Source organism: Suricata suricatta, chromosome 15 (assembly GCF_006229205.1).
Source record: "Suricata suricatta isolate VVHF042 chromosome 15, meerkat_22Aug2017_6uvM2_HiC, whole genome shotgun sequence".
NCBI classification, from domain to species: domain Eukaryota; kingdom Metazoa; phylum Chordata; class Mammalia; order Carnivora; family Herpestidae; genus Suricata; species Suricata suricatta.
This window is the reverse complement of record NC_043714.1, coordinates 3,189,177-3,215,791: the sequence shown is the minus strand read 5'-3', so window position 1 is coordinate 3,215,791 and position 26,615 is coordinate 3,189,177. Positions and strand designations below refer to the sequence as shown.

General features: G+C 37.2%; 1 protein-coding gene across 1 annotated transcript in view; it reads right to left on the bottom strand.

The window, feature by feature from the left end:
- The window catches only part of SNTG1 (syntrophin gamma 1), a 602,694-nt gene that overhangs the window by 12,614 nt on the left and 563,465 nt on the right, over nucleotides 1–26,615 (bottom strand). Inside the window, exon 19 of the mRNA XM_029924001.1 lies at nucleotides 15,045–15,155. Within this exon, the coding sequence (XP_029779861.1) occupies nucleotides 15,045–15,155 (111 nt within the window). The remainder of the gene's footprint in view (nucleotides 1–15,044; nucleotides 15,156–26,615) is intronic.

Here is a 26,615-nt window from a genome sequence, read left to right as displayed (position 1 = left end):
ATTAAGCAGGCTGTGTTGTAGCTTATGGGCAAGTAATAAATTGTATCATTTATCTTGAATGTATCATAGATAAGCTGCTATATTACAATTGCCACTTCAGATAGCTGTGAAATTAGGTGATTAACTAGTTGTTACTTAACCTTCTAATTTCTGTATAAGTCTAATTACATGAAATAGAAGTTGGGGTTTTGATTTTTTGACTTTGCTTTTCTGTTTGGAGTGTCATTGTAACTACTGTATTGTAAATGATGGAAAATAATTGCATATGTTAAAAAATAAATTGTGTTATATTTAAAAAAAAGGAAAAGTACACAATGAAGAATTAAATAAAAAAGGATCTAAAGAAACATAAAAATATTGTTTTCATTGCTTTAAGAAATCATCATCATAAAGATAACAATTCTTAACTTGATATATGTTTTATGCCATCTTTATCAAAATCCTAGTGAAATCATTCATAGATACAGAGAAGGTAATTACACAATGTCTATGGAAAGACAACGGGACCTCAATAGCTAAAGTAATTCTGAAAACTAAGAATAAAACAGAAGGAATCATCAGTTTCTTTCATTTAAAGCATTATGGTACTATGGTATTAATGTACTCAGAATTATATGATATTGACAAAGAGATAGATAAACCAAGAAATAATGCCATGTATGTATGCCCACACATTTTTGGCAAAGTTGTAAAAGCAATTCAATAGAGAAAAATAGTCTTTACAACAAATATCGCTGAAGTAATTGGGCATCTATAGACAAATCGGTGAAGGTCACTTTAAACCTAACAGCTTACAGGAAAAAAGTGAACTCAGATATATTATGTTTAAATGTAAATGGCAGGCCTTTGGAACTGTTTGAAGAAAGCACGGGATTAAAATCTTTGGCACCTGGGCTTCTTGAAGAATTCTTGACATGACACACAAAATAAAGCATACCCTATAAAAAAATAATTGATAAATAGGGTTTATGAAAATTCTAAATCTTTCTCTGTAAGATACCCTATTAAGTTGAAAGATAACCTACCTATTGGAAGATATTTGTAAACAACATCTTACAAAGCCTCATATATAGAATAAAGAACTCATAAGATGCAATAGTAAAATAAAAAAAAATACAAGTAGAAAGTGGTCAACAAACAGAGACATTTCACAAAAAGAAACATATAGGTAGGAAATGGGCACATGAAAGGTTGTTCACCATTGCTAGCAATCAGGGAAATGTAAATTATGACTATGAGGAGAACCACCAAAACAAAAAGGAAAGACAATTCTGAATACTGGTAAGGATGTAGAGAAACTGGATTCCTCACACATTACTATTGGGAATGTGAAATGTTACACTCTGAAAAACAATTTGACATTTCTTTAAAAACAACATTTTCCACACCACCAAAAACCTGTGCTCCTTGGCATTGATCTCAGAGAAATGAAATCTCAGGTCCACACAAAACACTGCACACTATTGTTCCTAACAGCTTTAGTTGTAATAACTAAACACTGGAAAAAAGCGAATGTTCCTCAACAGGTAAATAGTTAAACAAAATACACATCCATGTCATGGAATATTACACAGCAACAAAAAAGAAGAAACTATTGATAATATACATAGCTATTTGGATGGATCTCAAGGGCATTATGCTGAGTGAAAAAACCTTCTCAAGATGGCTCATACTGCATGATTTAATTTATATGATATCCGCAAAATGACAAAATTATAGAAATGAAGAAGCAGATTAGTTGTTACTAGAACTTAGGAATGGTAGAAGTGAGAAGTGGGCCAACATGATGGAGAAAGTCCTACATCTTGATTGTGGAAAAGGTTGTGCAAATGCACACATGCTACACTTGACCTACGACTATACACATATTGCATCAATGTCAAATCACTGTTTTTTATACTGTCCTGCAGATGTGTAACATATAACCTTCTGGGTTATATCCAGAAGCCAGAATGAAGGGTGTATGGAATGTCTCTGTATTATCTTTATAACTTCCTGTGAATTTATATTTCACAATAAAAGGATTTTGTTAATGGCTATCTTACTATATTAAATCTTTAGTTACAGTTTTATAAAACAGATAAAAAATCGGACAGAAGTTCAGTGCTTTACTTCCTTCAGTCTAAGAATAAAGATCTTTTCTGTCTAAAATCCCTAGCAGTGTCCTCTTACTCTATCACTCATTTCTGTGCAAAATCAGAAACATTTAGATAAACAGAAATGTTGATTATGGAATGTCTATGGCTGTGATCTTGTGAAAAGCAAGAGTTGGATTTTTGTTAAAATCAATATGTTAATGAAGAGTTCAAATGCAATTTTTCATAAGCATGTTACGTTCAAGGAAAAATGCTAGTATTTTTTCCAGTTTGTGTTCTTATTGCTTTGGAAGCCTAAGAAATTAAGTTTGAGTAATAGTCAAAGAAGTGCGTGTTATACAATTTCATTCTTATTCAACTACTTTTGTTATTCTAGATCCCTTGCATTGTCATAAAATTTTAAGATTAGATTGTCAATTCCCATGATAAAAACAGCTGGATTTTTGAAAGGGTTTTTATTGAATTGGTTGTTCTGTTTAGTGAGAAATTGATTTTTTTACAATATTGGTTTCTAATTAACAAATAGAGAATATCTTTCCCTTTATGCAAATCTTTTAAATTTCTTATAACAATGTTACACCTTTTTTGGTAAATAAGTTTTGCACTTCTTTTATTACACATTTTCCTATTTAATTCATTTAGACATTATTTTAAGTAGATTTTTCTTAATTTCATTTAGGAATTGTGTATGGTTATTATATCTAATTGATATTCGTACATTGACTTTGTTTAGTGCAAGCCCGCTGAACTCATTTGTTAATGAAAATAGTGTTTATTATTCTCACATACATGATCAGCATGTGTGAATAGAGATTATTTTATTTCTTTTTATTGTCTGCCTGTCCTCGCAAGAACATCAGTACAATGTTAAGTAAGGATGGTAAGAGCACACTTCCTAGTCTCATTCCTGATCTTACCAGAAAAACATTTATTCTTATTATTACGTATGGTGTTCACTATGGGCTACACACAGATGCTCTTTATTAGATCGAGGAATTTCCCTTCTTTTCTTACACTGAGTGTTTTTATTATCAAAGGGTTTTGGGCTTGTCAAATTTCTATATTTCTGTACCTACTGAGACAATACATGTATTTAAAATTCTATCAATATGGTGTATTACATCAATTGATTTGGGGTTGATCAAGCAATCATGCATTCTTGTAATAAATCCAACTTGGTCATGGTTTATAAATATTTTAAAACTCTGCTGGCTTCCATTTTATTAGTATTATTAATAATAATATATCATATAATTCAATATATTATATAATAATACTGTTAGTATTATACTCATTTATGAAATCATTTTCTTTATGGGAAGTCCTCAAATTGTTATTTCAATCTCTACTTTCATTAAGTGTAATCAATTTACTATTTGTCCTGGAGTCATTTTTGGTAGGTAGTCTGCATATTTTCATAAATTTTCTCCTTTCATTGAAGTTATCTAATTGGTTGATATAAAGTGTTTACTCCTTTATTCCTTTTTTATTTTTATCTTTCTTTAATCTGCTCCATCAGGAATGATGTCCTCTCTTTTATTCATGATCTTAATAATCTGAGTCTTCTTTTTACTGAATGAGACTTCCCAAAGGGTCTTCAATTTGGCCGACCTTTCAAAGAATCAACTTTTGATTTTGTTGATAATATGTATTGTTTTTATCCTCTATTTTATGTTTTTTTGGAAATAATTGTTATGACTTCCTTTGTTTCTGCTTGCTTTGATTTTAATTTAGTATTATTTATTTAGCTTCTTCACATGAAAATCTGGGATGCTGATTTAGGATCTTTTCTTTTTTAATGTACACAGTTATAGATATGACTTCTTCAATCACTGATCTATCTGCATTTCAAAAATTCTAATAGGTCTTTTTTTGTTTTCACATATCTCAAAATATTTACTTATTTTTCTTGTGATTTAACCTTTGACTCACTGAGTTTCACAGTTTCCTTCTCCTTATCCCATACCATCAATTCCCATTATTTGTGGACTCTGTATTGTAAATTTACCTACTTGGTGACACTTATTGGTAATTCCAAAATCACTATTCACGTTGTTTTCATGGTCATTTGTGGATATATGCAAAGCAGTGGAAAATTTTAGTAACACACCGTGTACTCTCTCTCCCAGCAGAGGTCAAACAAGGTGATGGTTGGACTTCCTGTTTTGGCTTTCATATTGTAAAGTGTATACAAAAAAGTATCTCTTTTTGCACTGTATCTAGTGTCAAGATTTTCACATTTTTGTATTGTATTTAAACTTTATCTCTTGTATTTAAACTTTACTGTTTAAAATGTCCCCAAAGCATAGCGCTGGTGTGCTCTTTGGTGTTTTAACTGCAGGAACATTGTAATACGCTTAAGCTTTGTTTGGGCATAAGTTACAGTGCTGATGACTGTGAGTTCAATGTTAAAGAATCATCAGCAGTATTAAATGTGCCTTTAAACAAAACCACACACAAACAAAGCTGTTTATTGATTAATTAGTTGATGAAAATGCTGTGACCAGAGGCTTGCAGGAACTCAACCCTCTATTTCTCCTTGATGCAATGTTTCAAGATTTGTTGAATTACTGTTCATGAGGACTTCACAGCACATCATTATCACAAATAACAAGAATCAACTATATTTATGAAGTTCTCCAATTCGCTTCTCTTGTTTATTCTAATGTAATATAATACTGATGGGGAATATATTTTATATGATTTCAATCCTTTTGGATGTATTGAGGCTTTCTATGTCATAGCATAGGGTGTATTGTGAAGAAAATTCTATGAGTACTTGAGAAAAATGTGCATTATGCTGTGTTGGGTAGAATGCTCTCTAGATGTCTCAAACTAGCGAATTTCTTCCATTCCCTAAGTCTTTTTGTTACTTATCGTCTTCTTCCTAGTTGTTCCAACCATAATTGTAAATGAGGTATTGGAGTTTGCAATTCATATGGTTGAGTTGTCTACATCTCCCCATCAATTCTTCATGCATTTGAACTAATATTACTAAGTGCATGTATATCTACAATTCCTGTGTTTTATAGAAAGATTCACTTTTTCACCATTATAAAATGCCCTTTTTTTTACTCAAATAGCAATTATGTTTTAAAGTCTATTTTGTCTGATATTAGTATAGCCACTTCAGTTCTGTTTTATTATTGCTTGGATGGTATATATATAGTATATATATATTTTTTTCCATTTTTTAACCTTCAGTCTATCTATGTTTCTGAATCTAAATCCTATTTCTTATAAACAGCATTTAGTTGGACAATGTCTTTATCCATTTTTCCAATTTCTATCTTAAACTGAGGCACTTAAACATTTTACCTTGGATGTGATCACTCTGAATGGAGTATTTTCATCTGCCATTTTGCTCATTTTTCTCTATGTGATCATTATTATTGATGATCCCATGTATGTGATTTTCCCTTCATCTTTGATTTACATCAAATTGACTCTAATAAAGTCTAGATATGGTTCTCTTTGAATTTATCATACTGGAGTGTTTTTTTTGTTTGTTTGTTTTGGTTTGGTTTTTGTTTTGTTTTGTGTGTTTTGTTTTGATGGTTGACACACAATATGACAGTTTCAGGTGTACAAAGTAGTGATTTGACAAGTCTGGATTATGCTCAAGTGTAGCTACTATCTGTCACCGTACAATGGCATTACATTATCATTGACTATATTCCCGAAGACTTCATTCCTATGACTTATTCATTCCATAACTGGAAGCTTGTTTCTTTTACTCCCCTTCATGTATTTTGCCCATTGAATTTAGTAAATATATAGATTATTTTTTAATTTATTTTGAGAAGTTTTCAAGTATTATTTCTTCAAACATTTTCTGTCCCTTTCTATTTTTCCTCTACTTCTTGGACTCTCATTATACACATGCAGGTATGTTTGCTAGCATGCACAGGGTTCTGTGATTTTGGTCATTTTCTTTTTTTTTCCATTATTTTTCTGTTGCTCTGATTGGTTAATGCCTATTGGCAAATATTCAAGATTGTTGATTCTTTCTTCTGCCAACTCACATCTTCTTAAGTTCCAGTAGTAAATGTTTTATTTCACTTAATGAATATTTCAACTATAGGAACTCTATTTTTATGCAACCTCTCCATTGGTACTTGCTATTTGGTAAGACACCATTGTCATATTTTTCTTTAATTCTTTAGACATTGTTTTCTCTAATAATTTAAACATTGATTATAGATAATTTAAAGACTTTGTCTCCTGAATATAATATCTGAGCTCCATTTAAGGTGTAATCTGTTGGTTGGGGCTTATCCCGTACCTACTTTTCTGCTTTTTATACATCATAATTTTTTGATGAAAACTATTTTAGATAATATAACAACTTTGATGTTCTATTCTTCCACTTTCCCAAAGTTTATTGTTGGTGTTTTAGCTGTGTTGTTTTTCTTGTTGCCATTTTGTTGTTTAGCACTTTCTTGCATTGAATCTATCGAATTTGTATGTATTCAATACATGTAGCATGTTGATAAAATTGTTTTGTTTTATTTTGTTTGGATTTTTTACATGTTTAAGCCTCACTGCCTATTGGTTATATCTGGTTCAGTCAAGTATTTGGTCAGACATTTTCCTTATATGCATTGCCTATAAGTCTGTTACTTTTTACTAAGGAAATCTGCATAGGAAGGCACATCTCCAATTTCCAGATATTTACAAGACAAATTTAACTTTAATCTCCTAACTGTGTGTGTTCTCCACTTCAGTCAGAGTAAGCAAGTGGTGTCTTTTGTGTCCCCAGGTCTTTCCTGGGCATGCACACAGCCTTGATCACAAATCCCCAAGAATACGTCAGAGCTTTTCCTAAATTAATAACCATGTCTAGTTTCCCAAGACTTTCTTTTAAATTCCAGCTCAGGCTGTTGTTTGTTCGAGTTGAAATCTCAGGCTTAGGTGATGAAGCTGTTGCTGCAGTTTGCGATTGTTTTAGTTAAGTCCTGGGGTAGATGCTCCATTTCCTTTCTCCTCTCCCCCTGCTGAACTAAGCTCTGAGTCACACAGCCACCACACAGAGAATAGAGAATTCTCAGGAAGCTGCAAATTAAACCAAATCAGTGACTCTGCTCTGGATGTGGTCAGATCTCTCAATTTTCTGCAATGCTACTGACTTTTGGCTACAAATCCACTGCCTAGGAAGGGAGGGTGTTTGAATATCTTCAAATTCAAACCTTAAGATGAACCTCATTGTTACTGAGAGAGGCCCAGAAGTTTCTCTTGGAGAGTCAATTTTCAGTCCGTTCTGTGATTTTGGTTATTTTTCATTTTTGTCAATTTTGCTGATTTCTGGAATGCTTGAAAACAGATGCTTGATTCCAGTTGCTTTGCTGGCATTTCCACTGTTTTTGAGGGAAGCAAGTTCGCTGAGGCCCTCCAGCCACTATTCCACTGGAATACTAGATTAAACTTTGATGATTTAAATTGTTGTTTTATACTTGATTTTGAAAGTTTTGGGGTGTGACTTACTTTTCTTCTTGACTTATCAGAACTCAGTGTTCCCTTTTGTTATAGGTCGACTTATGGAATGTAATAGGTCAACTTAGAAGATATCAGAAAGTTTACTGTATATAAGTTAGGCTTAATTACTAACCGCCTCATCTCGCTTCTGTAACAACGCCCGCCTGCTAGAGAGATGACTTAGGTTGCAAAACTCGCCTCCACCCCTTTTACTAAGACCTGGTCAAAGGCAAGGTCAACAGATGAAAGTCACCTAGTCACTGTCTTTCACAGTATCTTAGGTGTCTAACTATGACTGGTCATTTTAAAAGAACTTTAACACGATAGGTTCCTGCCAAAACTAACGTCTGTGTATTACAATGTAATTGGCGGTAATGAAATGCTGTAAATTGTAATTGGTTAGCTAAATAATGACGTATTCTGTCCTTATAAGCCCACTGCCACCCTCATTCGGGGCCATTCTCTGATCCTTAACACCAGGGAGATCAGGTTTGACCTGGCCCTAAATAAAAGCATGCCTCGCTTCTATTCGGCATTGTGGTCTTTTCGACATCACCCTGCAACACGTTTCACACTGAAAGAGAAAGTACATCTTCAGTTTGGAGGGATTCTTTGGTAAGGCTTCTATTTTTCTCTCCTTCCTTCACTCTTCTACTCCTTCTTAATGCTGGTCGTCCTGGCAGGGGATTCACAGGACTGTTTCTCATCTTATATTCTCCATATTTTATGCGACTGCATTTTGAGACAATGCCTCAACTTTAGCTCTTTCCATTCTGCTGTAGCACTTTTATTTCAAATATGATATTCAGACGTCACAAAATCCACTAATTAGGAGCTATTTTTTAAAAACTAGCTGCAAGCCTTTCTAAGCACTCTGTGGAGATTAATGTATGTTCTGCTTCAGGGAGCTTGTGTTGGATGATTGTTGAGGATAAGAGATCATGGCCGAAGAGAAGCTGGAAGTCTGTCTGATGGAATAAGGCCCTCCATCCCTTCTAGAGACTTATGGGGCGCCCAGAGGCTGGTCCACACGCGCAGCTCCAGTATGAAATAAACCCATTATTATCTCTCTCTCAGAACAAGCTCACGGGAAGAAGGGATTGACGAGCCCATAAACTCAGGAGGATTTCTGAACAATTCTCCTGACAACTGAACCACTGCACTGTCAGTCCCCACTCCTTCGCAGTCTCTACATTGAGACCCTCCTGAGTGGAAAGCATTCAATGGAATCTTTGTTAGGGTCTTCTATCTTTTTGGGGATTAAGTGATCATCTGTAAGTGAGCCTATCTTTTTACTTTTACCTTGACGGCACAAATTCCATCTTTACTCTTCCTCTACCTAGAACTCTCTGCCGATTCTAGGATATTTTGAACATATAACAGACATAAGTTGGTATTCTCAAGTCTTCTGAGAAGAGCACATGTGCTTTCATCCTTATGAAAACCATGGATTTCGTACTCTCCATCTCACAATAAGGATGCGGAGCCTGAGCTTAGATAACTCATCCTAGATAACAGACATCATCTTTATATGTGGAAGCTTGAGTTCTTTAACTATTGAGCTCATAATCTTATCCTAAAGGGCATTGAGTTGTATAAGAATTAGATAAACAGTAAGTGGTACATAAAGATAAACTGCATTACAGGATTTTAAAATGTTCAACAACATTTATTTAGTTTTGCTTTATTTACTTAAGGCTGGGACAAGTGAAGATTTCTTCACATCTTTATTCACCAATGTGTTTTTTGTATTTAATTTAAAAATAAAATTTGGGGGGGCGCCTGGGTGGCTCAGTCAGTAGGGTGTCTGACTAGCTCAAGTCATGATCGTGAGCTCAAGCCCTGTGTTGGACTCTGTACTGACAGCTCAGGGCAGAGCCTGCTTCAGATTCTGTGTCTCCCTCTCTGCCTTTCCTCTTTTTGCATTCTGTCTCTCTCTCAAAAATAAATAAACATAAAAAAATTATTTTTAACTTTGGAGGGCACCTGGGTGACTCAGTTGGTTAAGTGTCTGACTCTTGATTTTGGCTTAGATCATGATCTCATGGTTTCTGAGATCAAGCCCCGCACTGGACTCTGCACTGTCAGCTCAGAGTCTGCTTGGGATTCTTTGTATCACTCTCTCTCTGTTTCTCTCTCTCTCAGAATAAATAAATATACATTAAAATATTTAGCTTTAAACTTTTTATACAGAATCAATGATTTTGAGAAAATATTTACACATTATTCTCAAAGGTCATAAGTTTCACAATGTACTTATAAAAGTACATGGAAACATCTTAACACATAGCTTTCAAAACATTTCTCAAAATACTATGAGTAGAAATCATTGTAATTTTAATCTCTTTTATGTTAATCCAACTCATAAGGAAGCCGATTTTTCTAGGTAAGATAAATTTTTCTTCAAATAATATGGAATTTTATGTCGATTATTTTTGAAACTATGTCTATCATTTATTCTCTTTTATAAGAATATTTAAGCAAATAATATTAGGAATATGGATAAATACTACTTTTGCTAAATATTTATTTATATACTATCAGTCATATCAAATTATTTCATGTTTTAGATCTCTACCAATTATGTCAAAAATTGTATCTATATCTTACTTTTGTAATATGAAATATTTTTTTAAACCCACAGACTAAAACATAATGAATCCTTTCACCTGTAGGGTATTTTTATTATTTTACTAAAATTATTTTTCACTAGTTAAATTTAATTAATTAATTGACTATTTTTTTTTTGTTATTTAGATTATGCAATTAAAAGTGTACAATTGTCAGAATGCCTGGGTGTCTCAGCCAGTTGAGCATCTGACTTTAGCGCAGGTCATGATGTTGCGGTTCGTGAGTTTGAGACCCACATCAGACTGTCTTCGGTCAGCCTGTCAGCAAAGAGCCGCCTCACATCCTCCTCTCACTCTGCCCCACCCAGCTTGTGTTCTCTCTCTTAGAAAATAATTAAAAACATTTATAAAAAATAAATAAACGCGTACAATTGTCAGTTATCATGAACAACTATAAATTTGAAGAACTGTCCAATAAAACAGGGGTTGAGGAATTTGGAGTTGGAGGGACAAAGATAACATTCCACAAATACATGTTGAAAAGTGCTTAATATCATGCTGATGTCTGTGACTTACTTCAAAATGTGTCGAGATAAGATGGATCGATGGACAGATGACGGGATGGAGACAGATGTGTGATACAGAAGTGCAGTGCAATGTGAACGGTAGGGTTTTGATAGTATGTACAGGGTGTTTACTGTAAATTTTAAAGTATGCTATATGCTTGAAATTTTTCATCATAAAATATTGAGAACAGTGCTTACAATCCTACACTGTAAAATGATGATCTAATGTAATTAAGGAAATTATTATTTTATTACTACAGACACATCCACAAATACAAAATTCTCATGGCTTTAGTTCTGTTTCTGCTGCATTGGTAACTATTTTTATATGTTTATATTTATATTTATATTCATATGCATATTCATTAGTATTTATATTTCCCAGATTTTTTTTTATGTCTCAAAACCAGTATTTCTGTAATATTTTACTTCTCTTGAAGGAAAGTGTAAGTTAAACCACGACAACAAAAAATGAAGAAAAAGAAAAAATAATCAGAATAAACTGATTGTTATTATGATAATTCAGCAAAGTTACACACAGTAAATGCCAAATGCATTTAGGACACAGGCTTTCATAGTTCCTTCATATTATGGCTGCTTGGTTGATTTTGTTCGACTAAGTTACAGAGAGATGGGGAGAGTGACTAAGTAATAATACCACTAATAATAATAATAACCAAAGTAAGAGGCGCCTGGGTGGTTCAGTCGGTTAAGTGTCCAGCTTTGGTTCAGGTCATGCTGTCATGGTTTGTGAGTTCGAGCCCCACATCAGGCTCTGTGCTGACAGCTCAGATTCTGTGTCTCCCTCCTTTGTGTTTCCTCTTTTGCTCTCTCTCTTAAAAATAAATAAATAAACATTAAAAACAAATTGATTAATTATCCAAAACAAGACAGTCATTGCCTGCCTGCTCCCAGACAAGCATCGGGCTAAGCCTTAGGAAAAAAAACTTGTGTGTGTGTTTAAAACTCCTTGATCTAGTTGAGAAAGCATGCTAACGAAAAAGTTCCATGCAGGATGGACTCCAGTGTCATAGAACATATAAATTTAGAATATTATAGAATATACAAGGCCATTCTTGTCCTTATTTTGGAGACAGGGACTTGGAGCAAAGTTCCGACACTGAACTTTTAAGAATTAATAGAAATTAACAAGACACAGAAAATGTTCCCAGCAATTAACAAAAGACACAAACTTGTCTTATGTTATAAACTTGATTTTTTTTGATGTGGGAAGGACACCGTGTTTATATATATTAATTGCACTTATTTACTTCTTTCTTAGTAATAAAATAAAAACAGGTAGTTTTTGGATATTTCCTTAATGCTTATGCTAGATTCTGGAATCATGAAATCTTTCATCAGTGATTTTTTGAGTGTCTTCTAGGTGCCAGGCATTCAGAATATTTATTCCTATCCTTTCCCTGCAGGGTAGCAGTTGTAATTTGGAGATAGATTCGTCCCGGTAATATATATAGAAAATGATAAGAGGTTTTTCAATCAAGGCTTAATTGGATTAATTATCCAATTTTGATTCCAGTTTTCCTTCCATTGTAATTTGTTGTCTACTCCCTTATTTTAAAAAACTATTCCAACAAGGACGTATTGAATCCTCAGGTGACAACGACTTCGGCTGTAAGGCGTCCTCACGATGCGTCAGTTCGATAATGTTAGGAACGCTGGCGTTCTCCCTGATGTCGTCTCGTGATGGTAGTTTCTATCAGGGCTCACGAGTTGCAGTTATAAAGGTCACAGAATAGCAATTGTGCTCGTTTTAGTTCTTAGGTAACTTCTATGTCAGCAGAGAGGATACATACCTGACAATCCTATAAAACCGACGGATTAGTTTCATCTGTGTTAAATCGTCTCCATATTTAATTGGTATTTTCAAAGTTACCCTTAGAGATACTATTATAGTTCATTTTATAGAAGGAGATGGTGCTGGGGCGCCTGGGTGGCTCAGTCGGCTAAGCCTCCGGCTTCGGCTCAGGTCAGATCTCAGGTTCGTGGGTTCGAGCCCCGCGTCAGGCTCTGTGCTGACCACTAGCTCAGAACCTGGAGCCTGCTTCAGACTGTGTCTCCTTCTCTCTCTGCCCCTCCCCCTCTCATGCTCTGTCTCTCTGTATCAAAAATAAATAAAACATTAAAAAAAAAAAGGAGATGGTGCTTTTAAAGAAGTTCTGTAACTTACCATTGGTCATACCCTGTTGTTAAATTCACTCATTCTCTTATACAAAAATGACTGGCCATAAGTTTAAGAAACACATTCAGTGAATATTTTCTGAAACCAGCTCTTCATGAATGAATTTATAAAATATTGCTTAAAACACTATATTAAGAGTTCAACCTGGGTGGCTCAGTTGGTTAAATGTCTGACTTCAGCTCAGGTAATGATCTCATGGTTTGTGAGTTCAAGACTTGCCTCCAGCTCTCTGCTTTGAGTGCAGAGCCTGCTTTGGATCTTCTGTCTTCCTCTCTTTCTGCCTTCCCCCTTTACATTTTTTTCTCTCTCTCTCTCTCTCAAAATAAGTAAACAATTTTTTAAATTTAAAAACACACTATAACAAGAATTATTAATATTTAGAAACAGGTAGTAAACATAATTACCTGTGTATATAACATATGCCACATTAAAATAAGGTATAAATATTATAGTTAGTCATTGCATTGCATTTATCTTTTTGTTTCATGTTGTCAACTAAGGACTCATTCACACATTAGAAAAATTAGAATTAACATATCAAACGCTAAGCTGCTGTCAGCAGCTGGTGGCTGAGCTTCTGCACTAGCCAGAATGAGGAACTGAAGACATTAACATCATTTACCACGAAAAGAATAAGTTCTGTGTTTTGGAAGATTGAAAAGTTGAACAAAAGCTAAATATAAATAGTTTGGAACAATGGTAATGCAATTTTCATGGTGATACTAAGAAGGAATTTAAAGATCAGTGTGAGAGGCCGGCACAAAGGAAATGGTGAATTAATGCAAGTGAGAGGGAAAAGAGGAGGAGTTGCAGCAAGACGGAAAGAAGGCAGTTCCGTCGACGCATCCACGTCTAGGGAAGAGGCAGTGATGGAAACGTAGAATTGAAAATTATGAAGGAAGTTAAATAAAGGGGGAGGGTGCAGTTATGATCGTATTTGTCTAAACTGATGGTAGACAAATATAAGGCAAAGCCATGGGAAACGTCAGTGCTTTAGAGAAATTCAGTCGGAAAAGACCCAGAAGAAAGGGGCTGTATCCACACCTTGCTCTTTAAACACAGGATGTTTGGGGTGGAGATTGTAAGGTAAGTCCACTGAGACAGAAATGAGGTATCCTCAGAGCAATTCAGACAAAAAGCTAAGGAAAAAAGAGACAAGCATGAACAGACCTACGAGAAATAAGTCATCTAATTACAAGCAGTCGTCTTGTTAGAAGAAGGAGACGGTCTGCGATGGGTACAGAGCAGTGTTCAGGACACACGTAGGAAGATGTCAAAGCGCGTCATTCCCTGGAAGATTCTGACGTCAGGCTGACATCCCCCCATTAGGTACAGACATGTAACACAATTATGCTAATAGTTGAAAAATTATATATGAGTTTGAATTTCCATACCATTAATAATTATTTACTTCCGCACTTGTTATTTATCCTTTCTTCCACACTGGAATAATATATTTAAATTTATTGTACCCCAAACATTGTTATTGTGAATTTCATTGTAGAATAACTGAAATAATTTAAAATTGGAATATATACAAATGTAGGGGCGCCTGGATGGTTCAGTCGGTTATGAGTCTGACTTCAGCTCAGGTCATGATCTAGCAGTCTGTAGGTTCAAACCCAGCATCTGTGCTGACAGCTCAGAGCCTGGAACCTGTTTTGGATTCTGTGTCCCTTCTCTCTCTGCCCCTCCCCAGCTCTCTCAAAATTAAAATAAATGTATGTATTAAGAAAAATAAAAATAAAGGTAGTGAACCTTTCTGATGAGTTTAAAACAAATAGTTAATATGTTTAGGAATACTGAAAATGTGCATGAGCAAAGCAAAAAATTTACTCATTTTATTGACACATAATACCATAAGGAAAACAATAATTGATTTAAAGAATATTTGTGTTCTGGGATTTGTATTCATATCCTAAGAGGAAATAGATAATGGTAAAATACAATCAGAGTTTCGTTGAAATGTTGCCACCGAAATCTTCATGTGATTTTATTCTTTGGGCCTTGGGGGATATTCCAAAATAAACAGATAATGTGTATTTTTGCTCTTTTGGCTCCCCTAAATATTTTTGCCTTTGCTTCTGAATGGCATTAATGTAATTAGAGGCGGTTACAGTGATAAACTTGGGCTTACCTTTGCTTCAATCTGCTTAGTATCTGGATTCTGAAACAAAAATTTGATTTTGCTTTTGCCGTCATCTGAAGAGCCCTTCAGCTGAGAAAACTTAAACCTCCAAAGTACAGCCTAGGGGGAAAGAAACACACAAGAGTCAGCACTAGGCGTATCTACATTCAGGCAAGGAAATAGTCCTCTTTTAAGTAGTAAAAATTAATCAGATTAAGTTAGTGCATCATCCCAGTATTAAAAAGTCAATGAAAATATATTACATATTTTATATTTATACATACTACACACTTATATTTACATCAATATAATATTATATTAATAAATATATATCAAAGGCTAAAATTTATTATTCAGCATATTCTTTAATTTCCAGAAATAATTTTAATACCCACAAAATAATTATTTCAAAAAATATATGCAAATAAGTCAATTTGAATGTCTTGCTTTATATTTTCATGAAATATAATCAAGCTCACTTAAAGCATACGTCTATGGTAGTGAATAAACAAAACATTTATCATTTGTTTCTTTTTTCTATTAATAGAAGTGATAAGGTGATTTTGAAGTGATAATTCTGTAGATATTCTGTGATATTTTTCTCCTAAAGCTCAAACAAATCATCTGTAACTTTGTCAAGATGAAAGATCAGCCTGAGTAAATAATTATGACAAAAATTTACATGGCATCCTCCTAAGACTGAGCTACAATAAGCGTTTATAGAAGTAGCCCATCTGTCTATCTCAGTCAATATGATTATTTGACTAAGAGCCTTCTTCCAATATTGCAGAAGGAAGTTTAGGTAGTATGAAATATACGTAATAAGAAAGCACAAGTTACAACATAACCGCACACTTACTATTTGAATAGATAGTGACATGGGGCCCTAGTGACGTGTCCAAAGATGCATGTATATTTTTATTTTAGAAAAAAATTGAGATGCTTGTACAGAGAATTCTTCTCATACAATTTGCCCTATTATTAATATCTCATATAATACAGTAACTGTCACAGTTACTGAGCTTGAACTGGCACATTGTTCTTAACGATAGTCCACCATTTATTCAGTTTTTCTTACTTTTAACTTTCTGCCCTTTTCTTGTACAAGACTCACTCAGGAATTTATCAGTGTGCCGTAGACTCTACTTGTCTGTGACGGTTTCTCAGATCCTTGTCAGACTGTCCTTGACAATTTGCGAAGTGCTGGTCAGGCATTTTGTAGAATGCCCCCTACTGCACTTTGACCCATTTCTCATAACTAGATGGGCCTCAGATTTTATAGAAATGAAATAAGACTCTGTCATTTTTGTCAATAATCCCAGTGCATATTTCTGAGCGAGAGGTTACCACTTAAGGTACGTTGTTACAGTGGAGTGAAGTATTAAACTTCATTAGATGGCCTTAACATGATCAATAATTCATTTAAACATAAAGATATGTGAAAGAAACCATTGGGTTATATATGCATTCTATTTTTACTATTCTATTATTTATTAAAGTATTTAATAATGCTTTGCATGTTTTTAACCTTTTAAAAGTTATTACTACATGTTTTGTATTCTTATATAGGGTCTTTTCTGGAGAATGTTCTATGTACACTCGAAAAAAAAGCATATTCTGTTCTGGTTGGGTGGTGTATTCTGTGCATGTCTGCTAGTTATTGTTTCATTCAGGTGCTACATTTTTATATTTGTCTTCTGTTCATTCCATTATTGAAGTGGAGAATCAAAAATTTCTAACTATTTTTATAGAATTGTCTATTTCTCCTTGTATGTTGAAAGTTTAGCAGGCCTGCAGGACCTCACACTGACATTAGCCCCCTTGTGCACGGCTCGCCCTAGTCACCAGCCACAGAGTCAGAAACCTGTTAATATCGTGATAGGACTCCCCAGCAGCCTTTGCGATCAATATGATCTTTTGTCTTTTAGGGTCTCTATACCTTGTGCACCGCTTACATAAGACCCCTGTCTGGCTTATGAAAGTCTTGCTCTTCGGGTATGAAATGACCCTTCCATCCTTAGCCCAGGAAGCCCCAAGCATTCCACACATGGACCCTAAGAAAGGCACGCACCCGAGGTCCAGTCTCATTGTTTGTACTGGGTTGAGGTCAAAATCAACTATAGGGAACAAAGTATCTTACCTGGGCTCAAGCAAGACTTATTCAGTGTTTAAGTTTGTTGTTTTGAGATAAAAACAGAAACTTACGTTCTATCTGAATTTGCTAAAAGTCAAATAGGTTCATATGATCTCTAAAACTAAAGCACAAGCCACAACTAATAATTGGTGTATTGGTATAGGATGAGGTCTGTAGATGCTTGGGCTTTTGATTTGTGGCAAAACAAGTGGGTGTATTTGAAACCGTTAAAAATCTGCTCTGCACTTAATTGGTTCATAAATTTACCATCTAAGAAAAATTCTGGTTGGTTACTAGGTTCTCACTTGGAGACTAAGGTTCACACTGATAGGAAAATGAGAAAAGCAACCTTATATGCCAGAAATTGGGGATATTTAAAAAAGAAATAAAAGTGCATTTTTGTTAAGGGTAAAAGAAAGTAATTTTGTCCTAAATGAGATTGGTTATTTGGAAAGAAATGGTTTTGGGACAAAGTTTAAAGGCAAAAGAAAATTATAATTTAGAGGTATATTGGTATAAGGTTGAAATTCTGCTTTTCTCTCTTTCAAAAAACCTTTTTCTGGATTGTTGATCTGCTCTTGATAAGACTAGGTAAATGAAGGGTTTTTCTTTTGTTAAGAAGACAAAAGCTTTAGGTCATATCTTTATCAGGTCTTTGATTGTTAGTTAAAACTTCTCTGAGGCTAAAAACGTTAGGTTAGGTTCTGCTGAAGAATCCCAAAGGCAAATAATATCTTTTACTGCCACTTTGGTTAAATGAATAGTTTTCAGATTTTTAACAATTTGAAATTCTATTTAGGATGTGCTTTGTAATTTCCTAAGGTTTTTTAACAAATTTCCCAGCATTCAAAAGATAAAGTCTTTTTAGGCCCTTTTATTCAGGATTGTATTATTTTACTATTCCTTTACACCCTGATGATGTTTATAAACATTTTGCCTTTAGCAAATTTAAAAGGCCCTTTCAGAGGTTTCAGTGGAAAGTCCTTCCCCAAGGGATGAAAAATTCTACTTTGTGTCAGAAATATGTCAATAGGGCTTTGAGTGAGATTAGAGATAAATATTCCAAAAATCTATGGATAATATTCTTTTAGCACATCAGGACAAAACTCGTCTTCATGACGTTTTGAATGAGCTGATCAAAACTTTATCTGTTCAAGGCTTGAAAATAGCCCCAGAAAAAATTCAGATTGATCCACCCTACTCCTATTTGGGAAGAATAATTGCAAAACTAACTTTACAGCCTTTACAATTGACAACAGAGCATTTGTGATTTTCAAAAACTATTGGAGATGTTAATTGGATTCGGCCTCTTTTAAAGCTGTCTACTAGAGATCTTATTCCGCTGTTTGAAATCTTGCATGGAGACTCCCATCCAAAATCCAAACAAGAGTTAACTCCTTTGACCTTGGAATCCTTATCTAAAGTTAATGAGGCTTTACGAGGGGCCATACTTACAAGGATTAAATACAATAAACCTTGGTCTTTAATAATTTTGTCAACTGAACATTCCCCCACCGCTTGCCTATGGCAAGAAGGAATATTAGAATTGACTCTATTTATCAGCTACTCCTAAGAAGATTTTGGCTGATGATCCATCCTTAGTAGCATAAATAATTATTAAGGGGAGAAAAAGAAGCACGGAATTTTGCTCAGGAGCCAGCAGAAATTGTCCTTCCGTATTCTAAATTTCAGATTGAGGAGTTAATGCAGGGATTTACTGATTTTCAGGTTGCTATGATTGGGTATACAGGCGATCTTGGCTTTAATACACCTAAGGATCCTATTCTACAGTTTGGCAAATTAAATTCTTTTATTTTCCTCACAAAAACAAAAACTAAGCCTTTAGAGGATGCTCTTTTAACACTTACTGATGAGTCCTCTAACGACATGGCTTCTATAATCATTTATAAAAACTCCTTTGAACCTAAAATTATTTCTTTCCAAACTAGGGAAACTTCAGCACAGAGAGCTGAACTTGTTGCTGTTATTAGATTATTTCAAGAAACTCCAGAGAGGTTTCATCTGTTTTCAGGCTCTAAGTATGTGGCTGGGCTCTTTCCAGCCATTGAAACTGCAACAGTGCTTGTCTACAAGACAGGAATTTCAAATTTACTTTTAAAATTACAAGTTAAAATACAACAACGCCAGGAGCCTTTTCACATAGGACCCATCAGAGCTCATTCGAAATTGCCTGGCCCTCTCTCTGAAGGAAATGCTTTAGCTGATTTTCACACTAAAATCGCTTGTTTAACTATGGATTCTGTGCATGAAGCCCAGGAGGGTCACAACATTCGTCATCAAGTCTCTAGAGCTCTGAGGCTGCAATGTAAGGTCACTGGAGAGCAGGCTCGACACATAGTCAAGAACTGTCCTTCCTGCCCACCTACGAATTCAGGGCTCTCACATGTGGGCGTTAACCCCAGAGGCCTAAAACCGAATGCTTTATGGCAGATGGATGTCACTCATGTTAATTCTTTTGGAAAATTGTCCTTTGTCCATGTCACAGTGGATACTGATTCTCATGCGCTTTTCGCATCTGCTCGAACTGGAGAGGCTTTTAAAGATGTTCAACATTTATTTCAATGCTTCTCTGCACTAGGATTGCCTTTTAAAATTAAGACTGATAATGGGCCAGCATGTACATCTAAAAGTTTTAAAAAATCTCTGAACAGTTTCACATTGAGCATTCAACTGGGATTCCTTACAATCCCCAAGGCCAAGCCATTATTGAAAGAACCAATCAAATTTTAGAAAATCAAATAGGGAGACTTCAAAAATCAGATTTTAAGTATGCCTCACCTCATCAGATCCTAGCTCTTTGTATGTTTGTAGTAAATCACCTGACTCCAGATAATTCCGGGGAAGCCCCAAGGCTTAAGCATTGGCAAGACAAACTGACCACAAAGCCCCTGGTGAAATGGAAAGATGTGCTCTCAGGAGCTTGGAAAGGCCCTGATGTTTTACTAACTGCGGGTCGAGGTTTTGCTTGTATCTTCCCACAGGAAAGGGATTCGCCTATTTGGGTGCCAGATCGTCTGGTCCGATATGCTTCCAGGTCATTGTCATCGTTGAACCTGTCCCAAGAACTTGAGCAGGGAAAGGGGCAGAATTGATTTAAATGATGTCAGCCGCAGGCAACTCCCTTAAGTAACACCACCTCCCTCTCAGTCAAATATCAAAGCTCTGTGACTCTTAAATGAAAAATTGTCTTACTCTCCTTAATATTGGGAATAACTGCATTAATTTCTATTGTTACTGCTGTTACTGTCTCTACTGTTACACTGGTTAAGAAGGTACACACTGCTTCTGTCAATTTATCAAAAAACTGTGACTTTAGGAAATTATGTCCTAGAAAAAGCACTGTTGTACAATGGCAAACCTTAGGTTATATTATTACATGGGTAGATGCTGCAATTGCTCATATATATCTTCAGTCCCTAGAGTTTTGATGTTTTGGTATAAGATCATTACTTAACACCTTTAGTAATCAAAATGTCAGTGTCACTAAATTTCTAGATTTTAGAACGTGTTTTTTCTTCAAGGGAAGTTGTAATAAGGAGTTTTGGGACAAATGCAATATTTGACATCTCTTAGATTAATACTAAAATGGGTAGAAATTTCCAGAGCTAAAAGCTGCATTCAAGCTGAACAAGAATTAGGAACATAGGATTAAGTGAACTGATAAAAATTATGGTTTTGTAACTCTTGTTGGAAACATTATTGGCCCTATAATGTTTGCTTACCCAGATTAGGAAACTTTCTCTTATGATATCTGTGATATTCAGAAATGTAAAAGTGTTTGCTTGTCTAGAACATTCAACTTTTCTCTCTACTAAAAACCATCTGAAGTTCAAAAACTCAGTGAATATTTCTTTCATGGCTATTATAATTGTTTGCATAAGTTCAATAAGAATCTGTTCATTTAATATAGAACACCAATTGGAAATACTGGTGGTTTGACCAAAGCTTTGCCTGGAATGTCCTATTTGAGAGTCAGGCATAGGCTCAGAGATGGCCTGACAGCTTTAAGAAACTAAGGTTGACTTTATGGAACGTGGAGCATAAAGCCTCATGGAAATGTTGGCTGGATACCTTGCTCACAGAGTTCCAAGCAGCCTCCCCAGGTGAGTAAAGAAGGTCACTTCCTGGCAGGTGCAGGAACCTCGGCACATGTTGGGAGCCTCGGGAAAAAGAGTCTGCCCAATTTAACAGGTATTCCAGGCCTGTCTCACGGAAAGTGCTGGCTTGGCTCAGCTTCTGGCCCAGAGTGGCTATTAAAAGTGCAACCTGGAGATTCCTTATAAAGGGGACCCAGCAAAGCTGACTTCAAAAAATCCTCATGAACAGTCTTGATTCTTGCTAAGCTTATGTAAATAATTAGGGCAGGGTTGTTTAGAATGGACTTGTTCCACCAATGCATTAGTTTCGATTTGGCTATTTCTGATAATGGAGGATTTTTAGGGAGAAAACTATGTTCCAACAACACACTATTCTGATTGTCTTTGAATGCTTGTTTGCCTAAACAGTATTTCATGTATACATAGTCTTCTGTGATTTACTATGGGGATACTTAAAGGATGGGGGTACTGCTTTCAAAAACTTAGAGGTGGACTTCACAGATATACAACTAAACAAAAAGTTCAGCCCTTATTAAAGTTTCAGATCTCTCTCTGGAGTTAAGTGGATCAACTCAGAAAAACTCTCAACTTGGTGAGGTGACCCAGATCCAGTCGATCAGCTTAAACTGACCTTCAAAGACTCTGACTCCTGAGATACGCTCTCCAGCCCTGCTCCAGCCACACCCCGGAAGCTGGCTGGTCTAGCATGGCAGAAGCTTGAGGAATCATCGGTCCAGTAAAATGAACTGTTCTGTTTCTTTGCCATTGGACTGACAAATGTCACCCCAAAAAGCTGGGGAAACAACAAAAGTTCCTGATTGTGCTAACTTTCCTCTTTTAAGATAAGATGTTCTGTTGGTATTAATTGCCTCTAATCCAGGCATGGGATTTCAACTAGGCAAAAGGTAAGGGGAGCCTACACCTCTCCCACCAGACTCTAATGGGGGGTCTTCGATTGGCCACTAGATGGCCCACCAATTTGGCTAAGGTGAGTCATGTAGAAAGAACCATGGAGGCGTATTAAACTCATACGCCCAAGGATCCTGAACAAATCGGCCATCACTCCTGCTTTTATAAACCAGACAGTGCCAGATATTTAAAAAACCCTAAAAGAGACCCTTACCAAATTAACTATGGAGACTGGCATACATTGGTTAAACTCTCCTTCCCTTTGCCCTTTACAGGGTAAAAAAATTGTTATTGTTGATTTTATTTTCTTTTAAGTATGCATTTCATTTCTTTTAAGGATGCATTTTAAGAATGCATTTCGTCTAATCCCTACAAGAGTTATGCAATAGCCACAGTATTTCCACTTTCCAGATAATACAAAGAAATAGCAGAAACAATCATAATATTTCCCAGCTAGTAAGAGAATCACACCTAAATACACCATTCTCCATGGTTCATATTCCTGCTTTAATCCCAAACTCCATCTTTGGTCTTCTGTAATTATTTGCCTAACTGAAAGAAATCACAGACCCATTTACTGAGCATGACCAATTATAAATGAATTTTCATTGAAAATGCCTGACTGTCTTAAAATAGAAGAGAAACCTAGAGTCCCATTCGGTGTAAAACACTAACCCCAGTAAATGTATGATTTTCTCAAACATTCTGTGTTTCAGAAGAAATCTGGTCATGGCCGCTCCCTTCCCTTTTTCTGTCTTTCTCTCCAGGCCCAACAGTCCACCCGGAATAAGAGGCTGACGGCATGGCTTGGGACTTAGCCTTTGGAAGTGACTCTGCTGAGACGGCACCGGTGCTGAATAAAGTCTCTCCTGATTCCCCAAGTGCATGTGGCTTATCTCTTCCTGCACATGGAGTACTTGCTGTAACATGTTTGGTGCATCAGCCAGGAAATCAACATCTGCACCGGCCCCTTGAGCCCCTGTTGTCAGAGGCCAACAGAGAGGCCACTCATTGCTGGCCCCTGAGGCGGAAAGTAAGGCATGCCACTGATGATTTCACTGGACCCCAACCCGTGCCAGGCCCACAACAGGCTTGGGCTATTGGGCTTGGGCTTGAATGAACCTCAGGGAGAATCAGAAAATTCTGCCAGGACAGGACATTGGATTGGGTTAAGTGTCCCCAGGAACTCAAGACCAAGTTTAGGCCCTCCCCTGACGGGGCAGGGAGCTCGATCACCTCCTGGGCAGCACAGAGGACAGGGAAGTCCTGGGTGGAAGTCTGCAATCTGTCTAATTGTGTGTGAATGCCCTGCTCCACGGTCTTGGCTACGACCCTCAGTGTGTCCTACCCTGCGATTCCATGATGACCCATATGGCTCAAGGCAGAATCAGGTTCTAGAGGCCTGATCCACATCAGGGATTTATACTGACCTGCCAATGCTAAGAGGCTTCTAAGTCCCCTTGATGGGAATAACCAGGTGGATGAAATGACCTCTTCCTTTCGTGTTTGTCCTGGGACAACAAACATTGAGGGGGCTCCATCTAGGCTACTAGGATAGGAGGAAGTTCCTCAACCTACTGCTTTGAAGAGTATGATTAAGAATTTTAAAAAGAATTTTCAGGTGACTATGGGTTCAAATTGGTCCTACGGGATATTACACACCTTCTGTGAATTAGAACAGCCTACATTCAGTGTAGGCTGGCCCCTGAGGGCACCCTAGAGGTCCCCACAGTCCAGGCTGTTTATAAAGTAGTGGAGACGCTGGCCACCCAGATCAATTTCCATACGTTGATCAATGGCTGGAAATACCTCAAGTCAAGCCTCATTGGTCTGGTTCTACGTTAATAAGAAGGAACAATGTAGGGTCTTAGTGGCACCAGCCAAGACGAAGACCTCAAATCAGAAAGAACTGCCCTGCATCCTTCAAGAAACTTCAGAAGCCCCTCCATCTCCACCACCATACGCCCCCAGTGTGCCATGAATTGGAGGAGAACCTCGCCTGCCTGATAGTCCACCTCCACTGGTCTTGCCTCCCCCAGCAGTCAGCCCACCCCAACCAGGGACACCTGAACCCATAGGAAGATGCCTTAGGTCTGTGGCTCAAGGTCCAAGACCCTCAACAGCAATGCACATGCCATTGTGGCAGACGAGGTGTCCGGAGAGTAGGCTCTGATGGGACTCAGAGGGGAGATTGGTATTCTACTACCAATTGTTTTCCATTACTGACCTCCTCACCTGGAAACACCATATACCGCCCTCCTTTAAAAAGCCATAGGCAGTGATAGATCTCCTAGAACCCATAATCCAGGCTCACCTCCCTGCCTGGGTTGACTGTAAGCAGCTTCTGCTTACCCTTTTCAACATGAAAGGTCACAGGCAAATTGTCACTGAAGCCAGAAAATGGGTCCAGACTCAAGCAGCAGATAGGTGACTAAATGTTGAGGCACAAGCATGGGAAGCTAGGCCCAACACAGAGGCAGGAAGGGCCAGATTAGAAAGATACCGACTTGCCTTCCTCCAAGGGGTAAAAGCAGGGGCCAAAAGCCCACCAACATGGCAAAGGTATCTGAGGTCCTACAAAAGCCAGAAGAGATTCTGGCTGATTTCTATGAAGAGTTATGTGAAACCTTCAGAGTTTACACTCCATTCAACCCAGAAGCCCCCCAAAGTCAGCATATGGTCAATGCTGCCTTCGTGGGACAGGCCTAGAGTGACATTAGACAGAAGCTCCAAAAACTGGAAGGATTCACTGGAAAGGAAGACCGCTGAATTATTGGAAATCACGAACAACGTTTTTGTAAATTGGGATCAATCTGCCAGAAAGGAGGCAGACGAAAAACTAAAATAAAAGGCAGCTCTCCTGGCCACGGCCTTGGGGTGACCTCCCCATCTGGAAAAGTCCATACGGAAACCATGAGGGATTCAAGCACATGGTACAGGGATCAATGTGCTTGCTGCAAAGAATTTGGACCCTGGAAAAATGAATGCCCCAACTGCCAAGAAGGAAAAGCAAAAACCTCCACTCCACCCACCCGCTACTGACCAGAACCACCTAAGGCCGACCTGATCAGACTGGCAGGAGTGAACTCTGGTTAGGAAGATGGGGCTCTATCCAACTAGGCCTCCATGAGCCAATGATCAAAATGAAGGGGCCAAACAGTAGACTTCATGGTTGGCACTGGGACCAAACACTGTGGGGACACACCAGGAGGCACCTCGGTCATGTGGAGAAGTCACCAGCATAGAAGCCACAAGGGCACAAACCCGAAGGCCATTCTGTGATCCTCAAAACACCAGCTGGGGGATCACTATTCTGTTACTACCTTGATGGATGCCAGGGGGCAACACTAGCTAACACATGCTCAGATGACACACCATCAGGGACTGCTATGTGAGAGCCCACAAGTAAGATTGGAAGCCATAAAAACTCTCAACCCTGCCATTTTCTTGCCTGCTGTGCTGGGGCCCCCAAGTCTTGAGAAACTTGATGAAGTCTATTCCAGCCACCCCCACCCTACCAGACAGGCCCTCAGAAGATCCTGACCTCATCCTGTTCACCCACAGCAGCAGCTTCATGAACAAAGGCAAAAGATATGCTGGTTATGCAGTAGTCTCTGATTTTGAAGTCACAGAGGCAAAGGCCCTTCCACAAGGATGGTCAGCCCAAGGAGCAGAACGGCGGGCCCTGGTACGACCACTGGAACTCAGTCAAGACAAACGGAACAACATATACACGGAGTCATGCTATGCCTTTGCCACTGTACATGTACATGGGGCTCTATACAGGGAGGGAGGACTTTTGACCAGAGGAGGAAGAGAAATGAGAAATCAGGAAGAAATCCTAAAACTATTAAGGGAACTGAGGGAGTTAGTAGTCATCCACTGCAAGAGACACCAAAGAGGAAAAAGCTTAGTTTTGGAAGGTAATTGATGGGCAGACACTGCAGCTAAATAGGCAGCAGGAAAACAAAAAACACCCTAAAAAATCATGCTGGCCCCAGAACTGCCAACTTCCCCAAAATACACAATCCAAGGAACGAAATGGGCACAACAGAGAAAAGGAGGCCAGATAAGAAGGATGGTGGGTACCTCCAGACCAGAGAGTCTATGTACCAGGGCATCTAGCCCACCAGGTAGTTCTTCCAAAAGCATGAGGTCACCTACCTAGAAAAAACTGCCCTTGAAACCTTACTGAGCTGTTACTATGTGATTGCTTGACTCTGTCTCTCTGTGTCCTGATCTCTCAACACTGCCTTCTCTGCAGACAAAATAACACTAAACAAGGCCCCACTGGGCCCATGGCAATTCAGTGTTGTAGTCAGGTATCCTTTGAAGATTTAGAGGTAGACTTTACCAAAATTAGACCCAGTGGAGGATGCAGATATCTTTTGCTATTCATCTGCATGATTTGGGGCTGTG